General features: G+C 41.2%; 1 protein-coding gene across 2 annotated transcripts in view; it reads right to left on the reverse strand.

The window, feature by feature from the left end:
• Nucleotides 1–25,183, reverse strand: part of HSPA12A (heat shock protein family A (Hsp70) member 12A) — a 52,869-nt gene extending 27,686 nt beyond the window's left edge. The window contains exons 1-7 of one of the 2 annotated variants that reach the window (XM_058841633.1): nt 25,032–25,183; nt 13,186–13,339; nt 11,321–11,406; nt 9,319–9,446; nt 2,925–3,111; nt 1,965–2,069; nt 1–117 (exon numbers count right to left, since the gene is read on the reverse strand). In XM_058841633.1, coding sequence (XP_058697616.1) covers nt 1–117; nt 1,965–2,069; nt 2,925–3,111; nt 9,319–9,446; nt 11,321–11,406; nt 13,186–13,201 — 639 coding nt within the window. In that variant the 5' untranslated portion in view covers nt 13,202–13,339; nt 25,032–25,183. Of the gene's footprint in view, nt 118–1,964; nt 2,070–2,924; nt 3,112–9,318; nt 9,447–11,320; nt 11,407–13,185; nt 13,340–24,408; nt 24,513–25,031 lie in introns of those variants that run through there. The other variant, XM_058841635.1, reaches the window with a different exon arrangement.
• Nucleotides 25,184–25,625: the final 442 nt, after the last annotated feature.

The following is a 25,625-nucleotide window of genomic DNA, read 5'->3' on the forward strand; positions in this document are numbered from 1 at the left end:
CTTGTAGGCAGCTTGTCTCATAAACTGCTTTGCAGGCTGCTTCCAAATAGCAGGCACTGTAATGACCCATCTTACTTCAGTGTTTTCAAAGTCTGAGCCTCCTTGGTCACTGAGCTCCTAAAAAAAAACAACAACAAAGGGAAATAAAGGAAAAACGAGGTGAATGCAAAATGATGGGTGTCTACAGGAAAACATTCTTTTCTGTTGGCTCTGGTAACAGTAACCTTCTTTTCAATTTTTTTCCCCCGTTACATCCATGCTACAAATCAGAATTACTTCCAACCTGCCAAGAATGCTTTACTGTGCCAAAAGGTGGGATTAAGGTTGAAGTTTTCTCAAGGAGGGCTATAGAAAAGTTTACTGCTCAAAATAAAGTAGAAAAGTTGGCTTTTGCAAAAGTAGCAATTTACAGAATATTACAGCATATTTATGTAAATTCTTAGCCACGGTGTGGGGTTTTCTGTTTGCTTGAAGAATTCACACTTACATCTTGATTAATACAGAGAAAAATATTTGTGGTATCACTCATGAACATCTATGTTTTACAATCTGGATTTTTCAATGACTTCTTTATACATCACCTACCTTTAAATCAAATTTTTATAATGCAGTTAACAAGGGGAAGTTACTGTTAACCCCTTTAAAAAAATGACTGATTGGTCCTTCAAAATTTTGCTTTAAGCAAACATTCAAGACTAGTTTAGTACTTTTATTGTCCTTTTTTTCTCTCCCCTTAAAAAAGAGGAAAGTCTGTACTGCATTTGCAAATTAGGTGATATAGTGACATGTTTTGGGCAAGGTTCCAAGTAAAATGTCATTACCATATGTCCTATCTAAATCTCCATCCAAACAGAGAAAGGTTCAGAAAGGTGGACAACAGGCCTTTAGAATGTAAAAAAAAATGTTTCTGCATGTGCTGAGCCAAGGTGTTGTGTTTGTTTAGCTATGCTGCAGTTCAAAAATCCATGTTGGAAAAGTAGCACCTTTATACTGCACAGGGCACCACAGACAGACACAGTACAGTCCAAAGTAACAGCTCACTTACATGGCTTGTCTAATTAGTTCCAGGATTCACTCACAAATGCCAGGGATTTAGTTATTAACATCAGGAAAAGGATGGAGCCCTGAGCAGGCAGCACAGAAAATATATGGGATTTTATCCAGCATTCATATTTGCTAAAAGTATCCCCAGTCTGTGCACAGGTCTAAGCCTGTGACTCCACAACCAACCACAAAAAGTATAGTTAAAAATGTCTTTGACAAGATGAGGCATTTGAGTTGTAGTGGCAGGATTGTTTCTCTGCAGCCATAAGGAACAGACTGGGATCTCAGAGAAAATAAATTAAACCCATTCAAAAAAGTAGGTTACCTTTTAACCACAAGGCTATTTTAAACACCACTTGCTTGGATGAATGCTCTGATCTGACCCAGGAATTGCTCTGCTCACATTGACATTGTAGTGCCACATTGGAAGCCAATGTTTACTTAACTCACAATTGACTGTTCACACAAGATTTAAAATCTCAAAATGTGTTTACTGGGGACATGTATTCCATTGGAAAATAAGAAAAATGATCTTGTGACCCAAGAACACTGCAAGAAATGAGCACTGCAACATCTCAAATCAGAAATGGAATATAATAATCTTTTAGATTTTCTTGTCAAATCCATCTTTTTTTCCTATTAAAAATGCAGTAGAAAATACCTAAGCCAGTAAAAAGCTATTCAGAACTCTGCATCACAGTGATGCTATTACTGAATCAAGCTCGATCTGTGCTAGGGGAAATTACTTCAGGCTGTTGTGAGCTCTCCAGAGTCCAGAGCCTGCCCAGAGTTTCTATACCTGCCTAGCTTTGTTTACATCAAATACAACTTAGGTCAAAGCTTGGCAATGCTAAAATATTAAGCTCATATTTATACTAGTTATAAACACAGAAAATCTTTATAAGGAAGCATTACCCCACCTTTAATGCCTGTTCCTTAAAGAATTGCAGAGCATAAGCAAATATCTCAAGTGCTTTGACTTTCTTGCCATTTGCAGCTGTCAGGTCTGTCTCCATGGTAAGATTCTACATGAAAGAAAATAACTGGAAGTTATTAAAAGAAAAAGGCAAACATCAAATTAATTCCCACTGCTTGAGGACAGCGAACTCTTCATTATTCACCTGATTAGGAAAAAGTGACAAAACCATTCTGAAGAGGATTTAACTCATCACTTGAATTTCCTGGAGCATGACACTTTGCTGCTTATTTTAAACTTTGTTTTTATACAATTACCATGCCTACAGAGAACTGCAGGCAGAGAAAGAAATACGGACTAAATATTAAACAATTGCAATAGATGCATCTGTAAATAACTGCAATAAAGTTGAACATGCAAGATAGCGAATCCAAGTTAAGAGTTAAAAGTACAAATCTTTTGTTTCCCACCAACAGATGAAACCAGAAAACACCTCAAAACAGAAAGTACTGGCTGATTCCCAAAGCTCTAGAATGGATTAAAGACAAAAACACAATCAGTAGGAATCATGTCAAATTAACAGCCTGACTAGCCCTTGCAGCTCTGAGAACGAATTCTGGGTGAATTTGCTCAGCTGCTCTAGAGCTCAGCCTGGCTCTTGTATCCCATTTCTGCTGACCACATTTATTGAACAGATCAACCCTATGCAGACTCCCCACACAGGACACGAAGCTCTAAGCAAAGAAGATCCTGAACTTTTAAGATCTACAAGGAAGGCTGGCAAGATACAGTTGCCAAATGCAGTGAGAAACAATATATGAATCATAATTCTAACTGAAGAGTTTAGTTTACTCATTTTACTCTCTAAAGGTAGAGATTCATCACTTCACCCTAGCTGACAAAAATTTAGTAGTGTTCAGAGGAAAACAACTTGAGTAGCAAACACAGATTGGATATTACTTACACCAGTGGTATGTAGCTTCATCTTAAACTTTTCAAAATACAACCAGTGCTTTGATTCAGTGGGATCCAAGTCATGGTAGAAATCTCTTGCTGCATATCCAAAGCTGTGGAACTTTCTCTCTGGTGTTAGGAGAATAGTGGTTGGGGTCTTCTGATTGGAAACACCCGGATCTCCACCTTCCCATCGTCTGGCCAAAAAATGAAACAGCTCCAGTAAGTGATGCTCAAGGTTAGAGCAGCAGGAAAAAACAAGTGTATCATGAGAAAAAACACTCTGGTGGCAAATTGCACAGATTGTTTTTCCCTCCAAAGATAGTAATTTCAAACCTTGTAATAGCAAAATCAAGTGGTTTTACTCCCACCTAAGAAAAAGGAGTACAATTTTCATTTCAGGAAATTCAACACATTTTTGTGGTTAGTGTATAATTCTTAAGGATATATCACACTCAGATAAGAACACAGGTTCCCTGAAGTAAGCCATACACAATTAAGGAAACAGTTTTGTACTTAAAATTTCTACCTAAGCCAATGCATGTAATAAATATTGTAGAGAAAAGAAATTAAATCAGTAATTATCCTAGAACACTACTAATAAAAACCCAAATATGGCCTTTCCAATTGTGATTCAGACTTCATGAATGGTTACTTCCAAAGGATTTTTTTCCCATTTTGAATTATGGACCTGCTTAAGTCATCTATCATCACCACTGGAAGGTTGATTAAACTCCATTTCTGCCCCAGAATATTCTCTAAACAAGACAAGCCAGTTCAACCAACATTTGATCATGTGCTTCATTTCCTAGACACCTGAAACTCAGGCACCCATGCCTGCAGATGCTCAGCTCTCTGCACTGCACTTTCTACTCATGTGAAGTTGATGGATTTTAAGTTTCAAATTCCCAAAATACTGTACAAATTTTAAACTTGAAGCAGACTTCCCTGACCTCCAAGGATCTTAATCATCAAAATATTTCTGTAACTACTGCTGAATAAAACTATCCTATCTCATCCAGACTGTGAAGGTATCTTTCAGGGATACCCATTAAAGTATTAAGGGGAAAGTAACCCAAAGCTGCTTTCACAGAACGGATGAGGAAATAAATAAGGAAATAAATAAGAACATCGAATATGGGAACACCCAGCAGCAGGAACTGAAGGGGGGCATGGCAGGACAAAAAGGTCAGAAAGTTGTAGAAACAGCTGTGAGCATTCCTGTCTCCTCATTTCTCCATCACAAAAAAAGGCAGAATGGAAGAAATTCACATTACTGTTCCTCCCCCCACCATATACAAGTACTTTCTGTATGAGAAACAAACATTTACCAGAAAACATTTTCTTAAAAAGGCATCAGTGGAAAATCTGTTTATGCTCTCAGACATAATCATAACACAGCTCAAACAGGAGCCAAGTTAAGATCACACAGGCAACTGCATCCATTATTAAACTACACGTCGATTGCTTTTTCTAAAGATAGCAAAACGCACTTTCAGAATGTACTCCTGCCAAAGCCCTCGTTCTGAAGCATAAAAAATCTGCCTTGCTCTGTGGTAGCTGTTTATGTGACACAGGAAGAGTATGCAGAAAAAATAATTTCCATTTAACTCTCAGAAACAGTTGAATCCATTGAAAATTAATTGACCTCCAGACCAAGGCAGAAAACTGACACGGAAAACTGCAATCTAAGGGTTTGGTACTTGGCAAAGCAACAAGGAATGGCATCTTGTGAAGTGCTGGGACCCCTTCAGACCATTCCACTGGATCAAACAGAGCAAAACCTTTTTTTACAAAAGCAGCAGCGAAAAACATATCTGAGCTTCCTTCAGTGCAGAGGACAATTCCACTGCTCTGAAAGCAGAAACAGCATGATGAGGAGTGGAATGATTTCCACATTCATCCACTTGAAAAAACTTTCCTAAGTCTGCCTTGCTCTGCTGCTCAACCCCTGAGCTATGATCAGCTGGCAAGGGCTCTGCTCCAGGTCATTTCTTCTAACCTGCTGCTAGAAATGCACTTGGTCAACTCCAAAATCTTTGAGTAGGTGTTACAGCAAACATATGGTTCCAATGTGAAGAAGCTGGGATCTCACAGCTCATGAACAGAAAACACTGCTATTCCACCAGATTGTTAAATCCCACACACCCGCTGCAAGCAGAGAGGAGACAGACTGATACCGTGTTTGCTTGGAATCATTAATGATTCATTCTGAGTCACTGGTGGGAAATGCCATAAATAGGCTGTGGCTAATAACAATGCTGCTTTGTTTTTCATTATGGCCAGGCACATTTTCTCTTTCCGGAATAAGCACGCTTAAGGTGCAGTTTAAATCATGACAAATTTATGTTCAGTGCTGCGGGATGAAATTTTCAAAGCCACCTGGAGAATTGGATGTTCGCTTCCTGATGAGTTTCTGATGGAAAGTGGACACAGTAATTGCTCAGCACATTCTAAAGCCCTCGGCTTGTGTTACTGTTCAGTCACACAAAGGACAGTAAGGAAAGAGAAGGGGAAGCATAACTCTACCATTTGCAATCAGAGATTTAAAAATACTCCTTTGTAATGTTTTTCTAGAGAGAAGCAGATGCAAAAGCATGGGAATGGTAACTCTTGGCTGTAGCACTCTTGGCCAGGTGCAGCCCTTGCCTCACTCCAGCTAGGGGTGGATTTCAGTCAGTAGGACTAGGGCTAAAGGAAACTTTCATTTGCAGTTTCCTTTCATGGTACCAATACAGGCAAAATAATGGCAATAATTAGGGAAAAGAAAAAGGAAATGCCTATCAAAAGCATATACCTGTACAAGCCAGAATTGCTCTGAATGCTTGGGGAATATTTCTGGAGTGCAGAATCACAGTTAAAAAAACTATTCAAACAGAACCAAGGTAGATTTCTTTCAAATGCAAACATACGAGTTCCTAGGCTAAAGTGGAGCATCTGAACAGAAATATAAACAACATTGACTTGTTTATAGCCACAGAGCACCTAACTGCATACTAGAAGTGAAAACAGAGATACAAGAGTCAGTGAGGAAAGAAGCACAAGGTTATATGAAGGTTAGAGAAATGCCCTTACACTTCAATCTGGCTAAGTCAGACCAAGGAGTGATTTGTGCAGAGTGATGAGAACTTGATCCAGAGCTGCAGCACCACAGTCAAGGAAATGAAACACTGGGGTCATCAAAATGCAGCTGAATGCCACAGCAGTGTGTATGCAGAAAAAAGGCAAGTGTGTGTCTCCCAATAATTACAGTCAAACAGGGATAGGGGAAAAACCTGAAGTTGAAAAGAGATCACATTCTCCCTCCTTCCAAAGACAGACTGCAATTTGTTTCATAGCCACAAGCATTTTTTCATTTATTCTTCTCCATTTGTGAAATACTCCCATTCAGCTGGATGTTATCTAGCCAGTAGCCAAAACATCTGTAACTTCATGTAAGTGCATATAAATCAAGAGGATTTTTTCAGAGCAGTGTAATATTTCATGTACTCCCTCCAAATGAGATGCTATTAACTACTACAGCAGCAAATTTTCCGTGTGGCTTTGGCACTGCCCTGCTCACTGAAGGGCTGAGCTCATGGCCAGGCAGTTCTGATGCTTTTCCTCCAGTCTCAAGTTATGCTGCAAACAACACTCACTGTAACACATTCACTCTGCCAAAAGAATCAGAACCACAGCAACCTGTAACAGAAGCTGGGGGCAACCCTCAGGAGCTGTCAGTACCACCTAAAACTGATAAAACAGTAACCAGTGTTTTGCAACCAAATGAAGTCATTCACTGAACATTTACAAACCCACACCCAACTCCAAACATGCTGAGATGAGTGAGGCCACTCATACATTTAAAGATAAATATATGCTTAAAGAACTTTGTTCAGTCAGTGCTTATGAACTCTTTTTTTTTTTTTTTAAAGCATTGGGCATCACAGCAAATAAACACACACAGTCAAAACCATGACTTTATTTGCCTCCTAAAAAGTATCATGGCACTGCTGGCACTACACTCAAACCTGGTGCTGAAACCCTGTGTGTTTTCTCTTCTCCAAAGTAGGACCTCCTAAATAAACCCATCTTACCCTTTTAGAGAAAAGCAGCTTTATTAAAAGGCAGTCAGAAATCTAAGTATCTGGAAAGGATCAACACTAAGGAGGGAAGGTGGAAAAAATGTTAAGAAGCAGAGAGGACCATGCATCACTGCTATGCTTTATTTTAATGTCAACATTCTCAAGTGCCAGAGGGAAGTTACATTTACTCTGCTGAAATATTTGTAAGTTATTCTATATGTAAGCCTCATTATATACAGAGTTTGAGCCCCTTAGTACCTTCTGAACTACTGAAGACTTTTCTTAATAAACACACCATTCTTTAAACTGAATTTCATTATTTCATGAGTATTAATATATAAATATCTATAAAAATATTACATATATCATTTGATAAGTCTGTTTTAACTATATCATGCCAAAATCCTTCCCAGACAGAAATATCTATTAAAAAAAAATAAAATTAATAATTCTTCATATTAAAATACTTTGCACTGCTTGAAATACCTGCTGGAAATATGCATGCAACACTACCCCCCAAAAAAAATAAAGTTCCCCCCTCTAGTTGGAAACACATGAAGTAATTTATTTAATTTCTTTCAACATCAATATCTCATATCATAGCTACAGAAGTCTGAAACCACGTGCTGTCATTATTGTATAAGGAAGAAAATGTTGTGTTTTGAGCCACAAATAGCAAAATGTCAATTAAGATTTGGAATATGCTCTCAGCACCTGCATTTCAGTGTCCCAGTGACTGACAGCAGGAACCCTGGTGAGGAGAATCTGATCTGCAATGTGAATCCAATAGCAAAAGCAAGTCCTAAGGTAAAACTCAAGTCCAAGGCACTTCAAGGACTTCCACAGAAACAGCAGTGATTTCACACATCTAAAATATCTGCAGAGTTTATAGGAACAACATGGAGTTGTTCTAAACACAATTTAGGCTTGCTCAGATGATGTTTCCCCTTTTTCCATCCAACTTCTTTAAGAACTTTAATTACTTGCTGCCAAAAGAAACAAATTGATAAACAAAAAGAGGAATTGATAAACATGGGTTCCAACTCGCCCACCCTGAGAGCTGTCTGGGACAGCAACACAAGGCGTGTCCTTTGATTTCCAGCCTGATTCACCTTCCTGTGCTGCTCAGAGAACAAGAGATGGCTGAAATGCAGAAAATACCTGCAAAGTATTACTTGTCCATCCTGCAAATGGTAGATGATATCTGTGCAACTGAATGGCAGAACACCATTCCTAAATTTACCTCCCTTTAGACAGTATTTCAAATCTGCAGTACATCTCTAAAGTACTTTGCAGCCATGCACAAACCAACTATGCAGACTGACTGCACAATCAATAGTGTCTGCTGAGATTTAGGCAGCTGCATTCAACTTCCACCTTTGCTTAGAAAAATGCAGTATATCACACTGGACTGCAGCAAATTAGGCTTTTTGACCTTTTGTTCTCAGCATTACAGCACAGTACCTACTTCTGTAACAGCAGCATTGTTTAGAAGAACCTTTGTGCCTGAGCTTTTCATATATACTTTATGTCTAAAATTATCTATATCTTTCTCTTGTTACAATATAGTCATTTAAAATAAATTTTAATAAGAATTGTATATCTTTTAAGTTATTTATAACTTTTTAAAAAATGATATAAAATATTTTTACAATGGTTTGCAGGGAAAACCTTTCAGGTAGCTGCCATAACAGTTTTCGCATTTGTGACTGCATAGACTTATACTGTGCTGATTTAGTCAAGAAATAAAAAAATAAAAACAAACTCCCTACATTACAGCACCTAAAGCCTGTCCTTTACATACATATATACAGACAGATTTCACATCAAACCTTCATTTCATATTCATGCCTTTTGATTGCTTATTTCCCAATATCACTGGATCATTATCATAGACTTGATTCAGATTTAATGCTACAAAAATTAAATCAGGCAAACAAACTCCCAGTGCAAGTAAGCAGGTGCTGTACACCCAACTATACACAGTGTGATTCCAGGGGATACCATGACCCTTAGAAAATCAGTCTCTGAGATAAGGGCATCCTGATTTAATTATTAACTCTGCTCCCTGAACAATTCTGAATACTCAGATTCCTCCTTTTACTCTGTCATCATCTAAACTCAGCAAAATAAGAGAGGGGATGTGCTCCCATTGACTACTAAAGCAAATCAGAATATAGTCAGATGTAACAAAAATTCATAACCGTGAGGAATCTGCACACTGTGATAATGCCAGGCAATTCCAGACACTTCAAGCTCCCCTGTAGAAAATATCTATGGCTACTGCAGGCAACCCATGTTATCACAGTCACAAACTAAATGCTGCATTGCAGCCCTTACCTCATTACATGAATACATTCTGGCTCCTTGGTGAAGCTGTAGGCGTAGCCACTGGATGTTGTGCCAAAATCAATAGCCACAACAACAAGAAATAACTGTTCTACAGCATCGTCTGCATCAGAGTCCTTCTGTTAAACAGCAGAAGCAAAACAGACACCGAGTCACTGACCAGAATTATTGTAACCTGTCAGAAGTCCTGCTCTGCAACACCTGCATATCTCCTCAGTGAAAATGAGGACTTCCCTAAATCTGCCTTTGTGACCAAAGCTGACACCAGAAAGCTGCACATTCCAATGGAACTGGAAATTCAATACATGACTCAACATATATGCTAGAGACTTTCATGTATCTTTTTCTAATCAAAGCTTCCTTCATATTCATTTCTGGAATGCTTCTTATCCTGTATTATTAAAACTTAAGGGTTTGGGGCTGGTTTGTGTTGGTTTTTTTCTTGAACTGAAAAGTCAGTGTGAAAAGTCATACGTCCATCAGTGTGATGTATTTGGGACTTACTTGGTGGTTTTAGGAGTTAACAATATCAAAAGTATGAACATGAAATGTAGTATTTCTATTACCATTCAAAAATAACAGAGACAAACCCACCTAAAATACACCAATAAGGTTGATATCCCATATTATAAAGAAGAATTTATATGACACCTATTTATCCAGGACTACATGCTGCACTCCTCCTGCCTGTGATAGAATGTGGGAAGTTGTTCAGCTGCTTATGATGAATTTGAATCCTTCTCCCTGCCTTTACCTGTAATCCTGCAATCCCTGAAAAGCACAGTCAAGGGCAATATGCTCCAGACCCTTCACCAGACTTGCTGCCCTAAATCCACCAGGGCTGCTCAGCCTGCACTCCCAGAAACAGTTTGAAGCAATTGTTGCTATCCTTCACAAAGGAGCTGCCACATGGTCTCACTCTATGGACAGTGTTCCACCATACTCCTCACAGACCTCTGTTAATTCCACACCTCCCACCTCCTGCACATTTCTATTGTATCATCCCTACATTTTCCAAGATCACTCCATATACCTGCTACTTGAAATGGAGAAACAAGAGCAGTAAGTTTTGGCCTCCAACCATAAAAGACTTATTTAGATTCTCCCAATAAAGTTTTTCAACTTGGACAATGTCTTCCTCAAAGAGTTTAAGGAGCAAATTTAAGTGAAATATGACGCAATTCATCAGTACAACAGAAGCAAAAGAGGAATTTCAAGAGTAGAGAAGAAAGGGAATAAGAGCAAAAAACTATGAGAGAGAGCACTGGAAATCCTGAAGACAGGTTTTTGCACAATTCTGAACTCGCATCAGAAAGCTAAAGCAGGAGGCTGACAAGGATAAAAACGTGTTCTGAACACAATCCCTTGCAATAACATGAAATACACTGCATGTACCGTGCTACAAATGATACAGGTGATCTTAAGAACAGGTGGCAGTTAGTTTTAATAAGAGTTTACCAACAAAATCAGCATGATGTCCAAGAGATTAAAACAAACTACCTATGGGACATGCTCTTAGCTCTAAAAGCTTACAGAATTTATTTTCCTTAAGAAATAAAACCAATTAGCTCTATTTTGAGCTTCTACCTCTCTCTCTTGGAGCAGATTATTTTCTCTGAGAATCTGGGTTTTACTGTTGAGTACCCTATATATTTTTTTTTTTTTCTGAAAAGAGGAAGACTTTTCAGGGACTGCCTAAACAAATCAGTTGTAAAGACAGGGCAGACCTTGGGAACCCTAAGGATCAAGAAGCCCCTATGGTTTGATATAAAAACGAGTTTAGCAAATGAAAAACAGCAAAAACGGGAGCCAAATGAAAGGAATCAGAGCTCTGTCAACAACTCCAGTGTGACCAAAATCTTACTTAATACTATGGATAGCATAAAGGGGATCAGGATAGAGGAAATGACAACTCTAAAGAAATTATGCCCCACCAAACAGGCAGGAGAAGATAATGTAAGCATGCAGTATATGTTAAGAGTGAATTTCTTACCACAATGTGTGATGGAGACAGTGGAGTTATTCCAGGGTCTCCCAAACTTTTGGCTGGTGATGAGTAAGCAGATGTGGAAACTGCATCTAAAAGGAAACAAACACCCATCAGTGTCAGCAAGCAGAATGAGTAGATACAACAGTTACTTTGCATACTGCTAAACTGTTTTCCAGTTGTAAAGAATCTGCTAAATGCAAAGCAAATTCCACAGCTGCTATCAATAACACATGTTTTGCCTTTAAAACATGCTAACACACAACTGCTGTTTTGGTTTTAAAATGTTTGTCTGACCTTCATGACTATTACCATTCTTCTATTACATTGCCATGTACAGTCTTAAAAGTCTTCCTAAATATATTCAAAAATCATAGATGGTACGAGGAGCTTGAGCACTACACACTGCCTAGGATTTAAATGTATGAATGCAGAAACTAAACACAAGATGTGAGAACCAAAAAGACAGACCCATTTACAAGAAAAAGAGGAGGTAGGAGCAATTGGAGAAAACAGGGAAAGTTGCAATTTGTCCATCCTGAGCCTTTATTCTGAAACTTTCCCAATACTGTCTCTGTTTTTATCCTTCACTACACTCTGCATTGGAACATCTTGCAGCTGTTAATACTACTGCAGGACAGAATCCAGCTGGGAAAAAGGAAAGCATTATTAACAAGTCATCAAAGAAATATTTCTACCCGGCATAAAATTCTAAAACTTCACTTAAAGGCACAGTCCAAGTGAGTGACAAATACTGCAATGCACTATTTTTCTTTTTCTTTCATTTACACTGTTGATGACAGAAAAGGAAATGGCTTAAAACAATTAAGCACTGATGGCTTAGATGGATTTATATAATCTGTACTCTTACAAAGAATGCAATAGTTTATCAAAATAGAATGTAGAAAAGGTACCACACACCCCATCCATGCTCATACCCCTCTGCTACAAAATTTAAGCCCTGCACACTTACTGAATTCTCTTCCACAGAATACAAGCTACAATTAGATGTAAAGCAGAAAGATGCAAGAGGCCTCTGAACATTAGTAACTAAGTAATAAATAATATATTTCAATGTAATTTTATCACCTACTTGGATGCATCACATATTTAGTCATAGCATGTAATTCCTACACATGACAATTCAGAGAATCACTCTGAGGTGACACTGGAGCTGCCCTCCAAGACCTTAGAATTATGTAGGGAAAAACTAATCAAATATGTGGGGTTTTTTTCCCAGGGAAGATTAAAAAACCCTGCAGTGGGCAAGTAAGAAATAATTTGCCCATAGGGGAAAAAAAAGTCTTCCTCCAAATCTTAATATTGCTCTTGTAACTGAATTTATTTCTTGAAGTTATAACATGCACGTTCAGCCTGATTTTCAGAATCATTTGCAGAAGCACAGTATTTGCATTTCCTACACAAATTCTCCAGGAATATATTAAGTTATTCCTCTTGCAGTGAAGTACAAAAAGTCACAGGCCAAATGCGACAAGCACAGAATCTGCTCAGTTCATTAAGATATCTTTGGAACAGACAGATGCTGCTATCAGCCTCCTTTGTGCAATTTTTGCCTCTTAATTTTTGCACCAGCAACATGCTATTTATTTCAGAATTGAAGAACAGTATTTCAATACAGGAAAAAAAAAAATGAAAATTACTAACAAAATATATTCCTTGCATCCCTGCTGTCATTCCTGGCTGGATCAGAACCAGCACTTCCTGAGCAGACCAGGACATTGTAACACAAACTCAGCACCTTTGGAAACAGGCACGTTACACACACTTAGGATGTTGATTTGAAGCACAAAATGCAGACACCAAACCATGTATTTTCAGTGTTTCACTTTGCCACTTCTTCTTTTGATTACCTGTTTCGGCACTCATGTTTCAGAGATGTGCTGGAGCAGGTCCAGAGGAGGCCACAGAGAAGATCAGAGGGCTGGAGCACCCCTGGTGTGGAGACAGGCTGGGAGAGAAGGCTCCAGGGAGAGCTCAGAGCACCTTCCAGTACCTAAAGGGGGCCTACAAAAGAGTCACAGAGGGACATTTTACAAGGGCACATAATGACAGCACAAAGGGTAAGGGCTTTAAAATGAAAAAGGGTAGATTTCTATCAGACATCAGGATGAAAATCTTTGCTGTGATGGTGGAAATGCATTGGCAGAGGCTGTCCAGAGAAGCTGTGGCTGCCCCATCCCTGCAAGTGCTCAAAGCCAGGTTGGAAGGGGCTTGGAGCAACCTGGTCTAGTGAAGGTGTCCCTGCCCATGGCAGGGGGTTGAAATAAGGTGATCTTTAAGGACCTTTCCAACCCCCAAAACCATTCGGTGTTTCTAAGATGCATTTTCCAACCTGTCTTCAGCTATCAGCCTTGAAAAGTTATTTATATCTCAGTATGCAACTCAGAAAATTCTGTGTGACAGGATACACATTTTGGTATCTCAGAGAGCAGCAAATAAATACCCAGAGCAATATTCACATCCATCCAATGGAACCACTCACTTGGGTGGTGTCCTACCAAGAACTGATTCAAGTTAATTAATAAAAAAGACCCTTCCAAACCCATGACATCCTGCACTGCAAACACCCAGCTAAATAAAATTCTACATCCTGGATCTAATGCCAAAACTTCTCAACAGATAGTGAAATCACTGTTAAAAGCAAATGAAATTAGGATATTTGTAACATTGTACTGTCTACCCCATCTGAACGGCAAGGTATTAAAATATATTTGCCCAAGTGGGAGCTTTCATATTTTGTTGAGTTAGTGTTTCCTTGGTGAAAAAAATGTGCATGTGTAACAATTTTTACAGCTGTGTTCTGAAGAGCAGTAAATGCATGGATATTCCAGGATATTTAAAAATCCCTTATCTCTAAAGCACTGTGATTTGGTTCATCTGACAGAAACAAAAGCATCTGTTCCAAACCAGAGAATAGGAAAGGAGTTACAAGGAACCTGATTTGCAATCATGAAGCTGAAAAATTATGCCTAGACTGTCTTGGATAGGATCAGGGTATTTGGAACAGTTCTTAAAAGCAGAATGACTTATTATGGCTTCTGCAACAAAAAAACATAAGTATTGTTCTACACAGTTCAAGTTCCAGCTTTATCTCCATGTTTACTAAGGATCTTTATCTCTGTCAAACAACATGCTATGACAAAAACACAGCTAAACAGTATGCATTAAACACTTAAATTATTGCCAATTTACACACCAAATACAATGGAGGAATCTGATTTAAAATCCAAACAAAATAAGTCCTCAAACCAGTATTTAAAATAATCTTTTTTTTTTTCTAAATATGGTGCAAACTTCTTGAATAGAATTTTTTATATTTATTTCTGATATTAATATTAATCTGGAACATGGCCTGGGTAATTTCAAAAAATGTGTACAGACTAAATTTGAACACATTAGGATTTTAGACTAAATTTGAACACATTAGGATTGCTTAGGTTAGGATTTTAGTCCTAACCTAAGCAATTGCTAAAGAACACCTTGTGCATTTTTAAGGGGATCAGAAGCTGAAGGGAAAACAGAGAAGGCTCCCATTTTCAGACTCTGGGGATTTTTTCAGCAATTCAAAAGGCCCTGATTTGCAGATTCCCGAACTAAATTATAGAATTGGTTAAATTATGAGATCAGAAGACATTGTATTAATAATGCAATCATGTCCATTATCACATTAGCTCCAACTGCTGGTTTAGCAGATTTAATTTAAATTATTCCTGCTTTTCATCTGAACAGATGCAAGAGTTTATTTTCTGTAGTCTCCTGCAATGCCTAATCTGTTTAGCTCTTTCAGATTTCAGTAAATGACCAGCAACATCGTAGATTTTTGACAAAATGCAATGAAGGATTAACCTTTAAGTGTCAAAGAATGTAGACACTTAAACATGGTCCAGAACATTTATAAAAACTTTGCTAACACAGTGTGGATATTTCACTGATTGTGTGTTCAGCTGAATGTGATTTTCTGATAGATCTGAAGAGCAGGACCAAGGTCATTATTTAATTAGAAAGATCAGTTAATGGCAGCTTGAAGGCCATCAGTCTGTTCTGAATATTTGAGGGCCCCTGCCACACATTCCTATTCAGGACTGGATAAATGAACTTCGGGGAGCTACTAAAAAAGCCAGACATGGACAAATACAGTCCAGAAAAATCAGTTTTGAGCCAGCAGCTTAAAGAAGGTGAGTGCTGGACCTCCCAGTCACAAGCCACTAAGGTGGCACTCAAACAAAAAAATAAGCAGCCACACAAAATCTTCTCTTTTCTATTAAATACTTAATCTGTATATAATTTACCTACATAAGGCATCAGTAAAAGTTTCTGCTTCACATATTATGGAACTTGCTCATTTCCCCAGTGAAGCAAATGCCAGAGCAGTGGATTCTGCCTAAATGAAAGTTCTCTGCAACCCAAGTACCACAAACAATGGATAAGCTAAAGTGGGCTTTGTCTCCAGTTAGAATTTATCAGGACAAGTATATCAGGAACCTGGGAAGCATGGTGTGGGGCTTTGCAGCATAATGCCCAGAAATGCTGTCACTCCAGGGAAGGGGGGACATTTCTGAATGTGCTTCATGTCACCAGTTCTGTTCCTTCTTTAAAAAAAGAAGAAATAAGGATTCAAGACCCAAGTCTGCCATTAGAAACCATTTCAGGCACATTCTGCACAATTTTAGAGTGATGGCTACTAAAGCAAAGGCTTCACCAGAGAAGCTGCACTTTCCAAACCTTCTCAGACCTCACTCCCATGTGACTGGACCTCCTACAGCTGATTCACAAATCAAAGAACAAGCCAAGGAGCATCACTATGATATCACCTCTGTAAGAACATGCCTGGACACCAGTGTGTATGTTATATCCCAATCAACACAAGTTAATTTATATTTCTATCCTGAGTGGCCACAAACCCAACAGGAACTCTTCCCACAATTTTCTGAATCAGCAACAGGATCAATACCACTCCCCATTTCAAATCCCAGTTCCAGGATTTTAATAAGTGCTTTCACAATAAAGACACCAGTGCTTCCCAGCACAGCCTATTCCAGGCTCTCCCAAACTGCCAGCTGAGAATGGCTGCAGGACCACCCTGGCTCAAAAGGAAAGCTGCAGTAACTCTTTTGGATTTGTACAATTCACATCCCCTGCCCCAAATGCCAAATCACCCCAGCACTCAGCTATTTGTGGGCTGATAGACCAGGAGCACTGGGGAAGTTGGGATGCATTAGACCTACTAAAAATGTCACTACTGCAGCTGATCTTTGTGGCTACAATAAATCCATGTTAACTGAATTCACCAAGAACACACTGATCATTTCACAAATCAAACACTCGCACATATCTCATGGCCATTTATGTGGAATTTCCAGCCATCCAGCATGTGGCAAAGGTGACTGCTGCTATGTGTAGACACACTGCTCTGCTTTCAGTCAGGTTGTTGGTAATACCAAAATCTTAGCCAAATTCTTTATTTCCAGTTCAGGCACTATATCTGGATTTAAAGTTTAGGAAAAAAGAAGGATGTACTGAACCAAACATGAGTATAGAGAAGCCAACAGGCAAAAAACGAATGGAATAAACCCATTATTTTTCATTCAGAAGATTATAACCTTTTGAGCATCAAAGTAATTTTGACACAAGCACACCTTCCAAATGATGTTTGCACAAGAAAAGAAGGGTTTACCATATCGCTATTAGCTGGTGACCGCTGCACTGATGAAGAAAACCTTATTCAGCTTTTCCTGTTGCTGAGATTTTCCTCCGCATTAAGCACAAATGTCAGAGCTTCCAAATGTAATGTGACAACCTAGAGCACTTTACTGTAAATACAAAGATGGCCTTTTAAAACAATTACAGAACAATAAAAAAGAGATGGAGAGAAGCAAATAGAAAAAAAAATCACTTAAAATATTCTTATGCATAATGAAAAGAACCCATATTTCATACCAGAAGTAAGAACCTTCTGTTTCTACTGAAACCAAAGGCACCACTGTTATGACCATCAATGGAATTAGAGCTCTTTGTTTTAAAATGCCAGTAGGCATCCAGCTGGTTTGGTGAAGACTGCAATACGCTTCCCTTCCATGAATACAGCCATAGCTTATCTCTGATACAAATCCAAGTTTCCTGATACCCTTTCATAATATCTGGTCCCCTGAAGAACTGGAATCCATTGCACTGATACCAATTGGAGCACAAGGATTTCCTAAGTAAAAAAAAAAAAATCTCCCAATACTTTCCATAGAATTCTAAAAATAAGACATGTTTGTCATTACAACTTTGACCTTTTCCATTTATTGCTTTTATATTGTCTCCCATCATGATTATGCTTTGATGAGAGGAATTACATTTTTACTACACTATGAATGCTTTCTCAGGTAATTTTAAGATTTTACCATTATTGTTAAGAGTATCAAAAACCATCCCCAGTTTCATCCCATCATCCACTCTGTGGACAATATGCATTTTCCTGAGCCTCAGTGGCAAAGGGAGTCCAAAAGACGCCACCAATTTTCTGTGAACTTAATTTGAGATGAAAGCAACACGCAAGAACTCGCAATAACCTTCTGAAAATGCCACATGGGTAATGTTCACTTCTCCTCTATTTGATAGGACATAGGCTTTACCTACATGTGATCTGACCTCACTAATGCTTGGTAAGATGGACTAAAGCTGAGCAATCACACTTCCCTGCACTGGGTCTGTAATGCCCCAGCAGGTCCTCACCCACAGCTAAGTCTGCCCTTAAGCTGCCTTCCACTCAAACCCTTTCACCATCTATACCATAAAGTCTCAAATCCAGCTCCACCCTGAATGACCTGAGAGTTTTCCAGCTTCTGTTATCATTCAGCTCCCTTTTCACTCCCATTTCCTTCCCCATCCCCTGATGCGCTTCCAGCGTGCTCAAAACCTGCCCCAGAGCTTGGGGTTAGGGGAACTCCCCAGCAGTGCCCTGCAGTGATCCCTCTATGCCCACATTCCAGCTCTTCCACAGCCATGCACCACTGCCAGGACAGACAACTCTGATCCTGGTTTACCTGCTGCAGAAGGCAGCCTACATGTTGTGATACAGGTGGGTCAACAACAGATTGGGCAACTGAGAGTGGTAAAAGACAATTCTCTGTGATCTTCTTAAATATTCCCCAATACAGTTCTGTAATAGACACCTTCAGTGTACACGAACTGAACTTCTCTTCCTTCAAAAATCTCTTCTTTGAAATTGCTTCCTGCACACTTTGCACTATTTGCCTCTGAGCAAGCACTGTCCTCCTGTACCTCTCACCTCCTCCCTTGTTGCATCCAGGAGCACGCAAGGAACAGAAAACAAAACACAAGATGTACAGAACTTAGGTCCTGTGGAAAGACACCTTCCTGGAAAAGGCTTCCTGCAGCTTCTCCTTCATCATCATGTCTGTCTTCATCTACCTCCTCTACTTGGTTCACTGCAAGGTTGTCAGAAATGGCACTAATAAGATTATGCTCTAATTCCCAGGACCATACTCATAAAACAGAACATTTGTGATGTTAATCACTCTCTTTGAGAAAAATACCATTTCCCAGCTCAAACTGGACTGGTTCACCACTTCATCTTTTTAAAAAAGATAATAAAAATATTACAATTATATGCCTGTTTTAGTACAACTTTCTATATAAGAACCATCTCAAGATGTAATGCAATCCTACCTTTCTCAATCAAGACAGTCAAAGGAGTATTTCTTAAAGAACAAGAATCACTATTCAGCTTTTCAGACTGTGCATCCAGCACACAGGAATAAGAATTTGAGGGGGCATTTGTTTACTTAGAAGGCAAAAAGGTGATTTAGTTTTCAAGCATTTCTAGATTCAAACTGTATCTTGCAAAGCATGAAGCTGGGTGAAAGTAGTGACACCTTTTTCTTAAAACATGAATTGGGAAAAAAATTTGAATATGTTTGTCTTCATTTTGACAATCTTCTGGAAGGCTGAACATGATTCACACATTTATAGAGTCTTGACAAGAGAAAACCAACCACTCTCTTCAATTCACAGAAAAAAAAAAAGGATAAGCAGGGGGCAGGGTAAAAAGAAAAGCCAAACTAGAATAGCCATTACTTATAGTAGTCAGCATGAGTGATGCTGTAGATAATAAATCCTTCCTATTTTTCAAGGGTATTAAACCAAATTTTGTTCAGAGACGAAAAAATAAAAGAATTGTGACAAAACTGCAAAAATTAGTATCACATGTCACAAGTCATTAGCAAAGTCATCTATGAAACCAGTCTATGGCTATTGATTTAGCTTCTGAGTAACGTTTCATTGCTGTATCAAAAACCAGATTCTCTTTCTTTTTATTTGATGGTCTTGAAAACACATAGTTACCAGACTTAAAGGAAAGGTTAAAGAAAAAAATACCTTATGAGAAAAGAAATTACCTGATTACTATTTGTAGAGCAGATCACAAAATCATGCAGTCACCAACCAAAGTCCACTTGCAGAGGTTTTTATACTAACATCCACCAGGGTTATGTTCAAGTGCCATGACAGCGCATCCACAGAGACCAGCCAGAAAACCAACTGCAAATTTACACTGTCACGGTGACAAGCCCCTGGCACAACCTTCAAAGGAGTTCCTGTGGCTAAAATCATAACAGGAGTGTAGCTGAGTAAGCAAGAGAGCTCCTACAAAAGGTTGATTTTTGAATGCAGCACTTCCATAGTGACAAGACTGAAAGCTTTTGTAAATGGCGTGCCCTGCCGTTCTGATTACTGCGAGTGCTCTGCTCAGGTATCCATGGAAACTTGAGAAATAGATGTTAAATTTGTTGGATCTGTTTGGCACCAGGAAATGGGACTAGTTGCCAGTCAGCCCAGTCTAACCACAGGTATTTTGATCTTTAATCATGGAGAAGGTATCAAGAGTCCTCAAATGATGATGAAACGCACCAAATGGTCACTTCTCCCAAACAACGGCAAAAGGAGGAGTCAAGGATGCACTGAAGAACTGTTATTTTAATGGTGTTATTATCTCTTGAGAGAGAAAAATATCCCAATCCCTGTAATGAGGAAAGAGACACCCAAATGTTCACTCTTCCAATCTCACAGGGAACAGGAAAAAAAAGAAAGCATGGCTACAAATGCACAGAACCTCATAGGAACAGCTGGACATAGAGTACTCAGGACTGTAAAACCCTTTGAAAGAAACTGCTTTAACCCTAGAGACAGTCCTGAACAGCACTGAGAACTAAGGATGTATCCAGAAATGGATAAACTGAAATTGTCTTCCCAGATCATTCCCTCTGGGAGAAGGAAGTAGCAAAGGGAAAAAAATTTATCTCTGCCTCCTTCCCCAAGGAAACTAGTGAAGATTGGGCAATCTCTCGCAATAGGAACTTATTTTCTTCAGAGAGAGAATGCGGATTAACTCCCTCAGATGACATGGAATTGCTATTACTGAACTGCATTCACATCCACGCTTTTCTGGACTCCAACTGATAATGATTATTAGAAATCTCAATACTCCTCAGAAACTGCATCTGCAGAGCACAGCCTCAGTGTTGAGTTAAAAGCAAAAATCTTCTCCAGGTCTCCCATTCTTGCAAATTTAGGTGCCCTTGGAACTGACCCATGTGCCCAGAGCCTGCAAATCTGTAACAGCAGAGCTCCAGATGTGGGCCAGGGAGCATCCAGTGACTCACAGGGAGTGGAGAGCAGTGAGCCAGGGCTGGGGAGCACCAGCACAGCTCACAAAGCCACCCTGGTGTCCTTGGCACACCCTCATGCAGTCCTGAGTGAAGAACAAAGCCATCCGAGGCTTTCTGGCCATCATATTCTGGGGAGTTCCATTTATTTGTTTGCTTACTGCTTAGAACTGACTGCATTTTCCTCTTCATTTACATGAAAATGTTTCTCAAATCCCTCTGAGACAGCCTTGGAAGGAATTTCCTGTTTTAATACTGATTACTGACACAGATCACCACTGCCATACTAATTTTAAAACACTGCAAAGTCACTGTTTTAATAGAAGTTATGGCAAAATTTTAAACTCGCATTTGTTTATTTTTAATGCATATCACTGTGATTCTTAACAGCACAGCACATGGGCCAGAGCTGACACATTTTGAATAATGAGAGCTGTGGAATGTTTTTCAGTATCAAAAATGTGCCTGGTCACTGAGAAAAGGCAGATTGGATGTAATGACCCAGGAGCCAGGCCACTTGTCACAGTGAGGAAGATGAAGCCTGCAGATCTGTCACAGGCATTTCAGATCACCGAGGTGCCTTGGCAGCAGCATCCCCTCAGTGCAACACCAACATCTGTGACCTTACAGCACCAAACAGCTGCACACTCTGCAGTGGAACATCTGTGAAACAAGTGTACCATTTACAGCCATGGCTGATGCACTTCAGAGCTCATCCTTGAAACAGAGTCCAAGTCCTCCTGGCACCTCTCTCACCACTGCAGAAACACCAACCTGATGCAGCCTGGAGCTTCACCCACCCTGGTTTTCACCAGCCAGGCTGTTTAAGTAGAAACGTGACAAGTGCCATACAGAAGCTGAGTAATTATGTAATGGATAGACAAAGATTTCACTGAAGTTGCATAAGGAAAATATCAACAGCTACTTCACTTAAGGAAAATAAAAAAAGGAACAGATGCAAACTCCTCAAAAAGGTCACGTTGCTTCATACCAAATTAAGGTCATGACTGTTCTCATTCTCCTAATCGAAAGTAGCATTGTTTGCATGCACTGTTTTTTATTCCTTTCACATTTTCCATTATCATTTACTGGGAGCCAGCACAGCTTTTTTAAATATCAAAAAAAAGCCAATTTGTTTCTCCACAATACCTACAGACTAAAACAGCCACAGGGAGAAGTTTCTAAAACCATAAATGGTGTGCTCTTTGAAGTCAAATACTTGTGAAATCCCATCTGACACATTGTCAAAAGGCAGAACCAATTCAGGTACAGAAAACTGACACAATGGGACCTTTTAATATTATTGTTTTAAAGTAAAAAGTATATTCTGAAGATTTCTTTTAAGAAAGGGATGGTTGCTTTGTGCATTTATAGAGAGAACAGGTGAAATCATAGTAGAGGGGAGGGAAAAGGAATGAATCCCCTGGAACAGCTTAGAAGAATAAGTAACTGGAAATTTTAAAATATTTGACCAGATCTGTAACTTTAATAGGAAAGAAGAATAGAAATCTAGACTTAATTACAACAGCAGATATGATATCCAGAAGGGGCCTAAAAAATTTCAACAGCATTGCAATGAAAGTGGGAGAAGTTGACCATGGCAGGTCACATCAGCTCAACCAACAAAAGAAGCATTTGGCAAGAAAGAGCACAAGATGAGACACCAGTCAAGTCCCATATAACCCCAACCACCAATGACAGAGTGAGAAAGCAAAACATATCCTAAACCCTGACATGTTCATGAAGGGATTGGGTCTTTTCTAGCTGAGGCAGCATTCTGGCCTTGCTGCACAGAGCTGGCGTTCCAGAGGCTGCCCTAACTTGAGCTGACATCCAAGGCTGCAGCATCCTCTTCCAGCTCCTGGTGACAGCTGCATTTGGCAGAAACACTGGTCACTCCCTGTGGACCAGGATAAAGCCCCTTTACCCAGAAATTCACCAGCTGAAAATGCCTCTGGACAGAACAGATCTCCTGGGGCCTCTCTACAGCTGACTGAAGCTTTGGGGAGACTTTGCATGTACAGAGCAGGGCATGCCTGCTGAACACCAACTGCTGTCCCCATGGGAATGAACTAAACATTCACACTGAAAGCTTACAGGGTGCCTATCATAAATGAAAATTTGTCAGCTCAACCAGCATTACCCAATTATAAGCCAAAGGCTTTAAAAATGCCAAAAATCAGTATAATTAGAAGCTTTACATGCAATAGCTCCTGGGTATGAACAATTTCACTAACCAAGCTGCAGATACTGCAGTGCTGTGCTAAGTGAAGCTATAAAGATGATGGGCAGGCACTGCATACAGCATTCAGCTATTTTACATACAGACATTTCTTTTATATATTGTACTGTGCTGCAAGAAGTGGCTGCAGCTTCAATACTGTCAATATAACATGCACTAAATCACAGTTTATCCCTGAAGCCTTTTTTCCCTCTGGCAGCCTCAGCATTCCAGTGCATGGAAAGAACATAAAGATTCCTGGCATCACAAATCATTGCTTTACTACCTGGTCTTCTGTCTTCTAAGCAAATCCCTCCTGCACAGATTCTCCCTATGCCGCAAGTTACTTCATTTGAGCGTTGCACTGCACCAACCTTGCAACTTGGCAGAAAACAAAACATGATACCCTGTCATCTGAAAGACAAATGAATCTGTCAGTCTATTCTTCCCTTTGTCAGCTGCATGCTGTAAAATTATTACAGGTTACTTCAAACCAAACAGACATAAGAGACTTCATTTAGGAAGAACTGAGAGAACATTCAGATGTGGGGAGGGGGAAGACGCCACTAGAGCATCTTGAAGATTCAACTAGTTTCTAAGTAGTGATTTCTGGTTTAGTTAGGGGTTTTTAATGGACATTTTATGATTCTTTTATTGCACTTAAAATGAAATTATGCTATGTCATTCAGAATGTTCCTCAAATCCTACTATCATCAAACTTAAGCTCTTAAGTTTCCCCATACGTTTCTGCCAGCACCGTTGGCTCAGCATTACAGTTTCCTCAAGCCTTTGCAGCATACAGTGAGGAAGAAGGCATGGAGAGATCGAATGAAATCAGGCTGAGTCTGCATTTCCCTTAGGGTTATTCACCCATATCATTTGTATCCTAGGAACCCTCTTCCCTCCCCCAACTCCCTTCCCACACAAGGAGAGACCACCCCGTCCTACAAAGGCTGTGCTGTTTTTATCAGGCGCAGTGTAACCCCAAACGGATGAAACCCACAGCATCCCTGTGTCAGGCAAAACCAGCTCAGCTCAAGTTTGCAGAATCGGAGACATGTGGCCCCCTTAACATGGTAAAACAGCACCGGCGGGGGTTCCCCCATCCCTGCACCTCGCTGGGAGCTCCCCGGTCCCCGGGGCTGCGCCAGGATGCTCAGCCCAGACAGCGCTGTCTCACCCACCCGGCTGCCAGGTCTTTCTTTTCCAGTGCATCGGGCTTCTCGCTATACACGGGTGCTGCCTCTATGTCAGCAGCAGCTCCTGAGCTCCAGTCCGAGCCCTCCTCCCTCCGGCCGCTGCTGGGAAAGGGAGAGACCCCGAGCCGCGGGGAGGTGGGAGCCACAAAGGCCCGTCCGGCGGGGATGCCGCACCCGCCGCAGCGCCCCGGCGCCGGGCAGGGCAGGGCGGCCGCCCCGCCTCGCCCCCGCCCGGCCGAGCCGCCGCATTGTTTTGTCACCTGGGTCCCCTCGCGGTGCGGCGGCGGCTCCCGGGACCGCACGGGATGAGCAGCGGCGCTGCCCGGCGGGCGGGGGTTCCGCGGGCTGCGCTCCGCACCGAGCCGCAGCCTCGGCCGGCCCTGCCCGCGGGGCATCCCCCGAGCCCGGGCACCGCGGGGCCGCCGGCCCTGCCCTGCCCCGCCCCGCCTGCGCGGCCACAGCCGGGACATTGTCCGCCGCCTCCCGCCTCGCCGTGCTCCGGACGGGGCTCCCTCCCGCTCCGGATCGTTTTCCCCCGTGAGCCGCGGCCGGGCCGTGCCGCGCCCGCCGCCGGCAGCGCTCCTGCATTGCGGCGGGGCCCCCCTCACCTGCGGCACCGCTCTCCGCCTCCGACATGGCCCGGGCCCGCCGCGCTCCCGGGACACGGGCCGGCGGCGGAGCTTTGCTGCCCACCCCGGGGGAGGCTCCGCTGCTCGCTCGAGTCCCCGCCCCGCTGCGCCTTCCTGCGGCCGGTGCGGAGCCGAGGGGAAGAGGCTGCGCGGCCGGGCCGGCGCTGACGGGCTTCCCGCGCCGGCTGCGGGGCTGCGCCGCCCCTCCCCGCCCGCTCCCGCAGCCGCACAAGGAAGGCACCGGCGGGGGGGCCGCCTGCGAGGGGCGGCCCGGCCCCAGATGCGGATTTCACGGCCGCTGAAGCGGAAAGCCCTCCGCGGTGACAGCCGTAGAAAGAGACCCCTCTCTGCGGCCGGAGGTGACACCCCGGCTGAGCCCTGTGCGCAGGAAAGGGTGCTGGAGTGCTGCAGAGATGGAGCGTGAGAAGGCTGCGAAGGTTCCCCCAGCTGTTCCCCGGGCTGGCACGGGACTGAGCTAATCCGGACAGTCAAAGTCATGCACGGGTCCCCCGACATCATGTGTTACTACGGGGTGGCTTGTACGGCATGAGGTTCTTTATATTTGTCTTCGGA

Source organism: Poecile atricapillus, chromosome 6 (genome assembly GCF_030490865.1).
Source record: "Poecile atricapillus isolate bPoeAtr1 chromosome 6, bPoeAtr1.hap1, whole genome shotgun sequence".
In the NCBI taxonomy this organism is placed as follows: Eukaryota; Metazoa; Chordata; class Aves; order Passeriformes; family Paridae; genus Poecile; species Poecile atricapillus.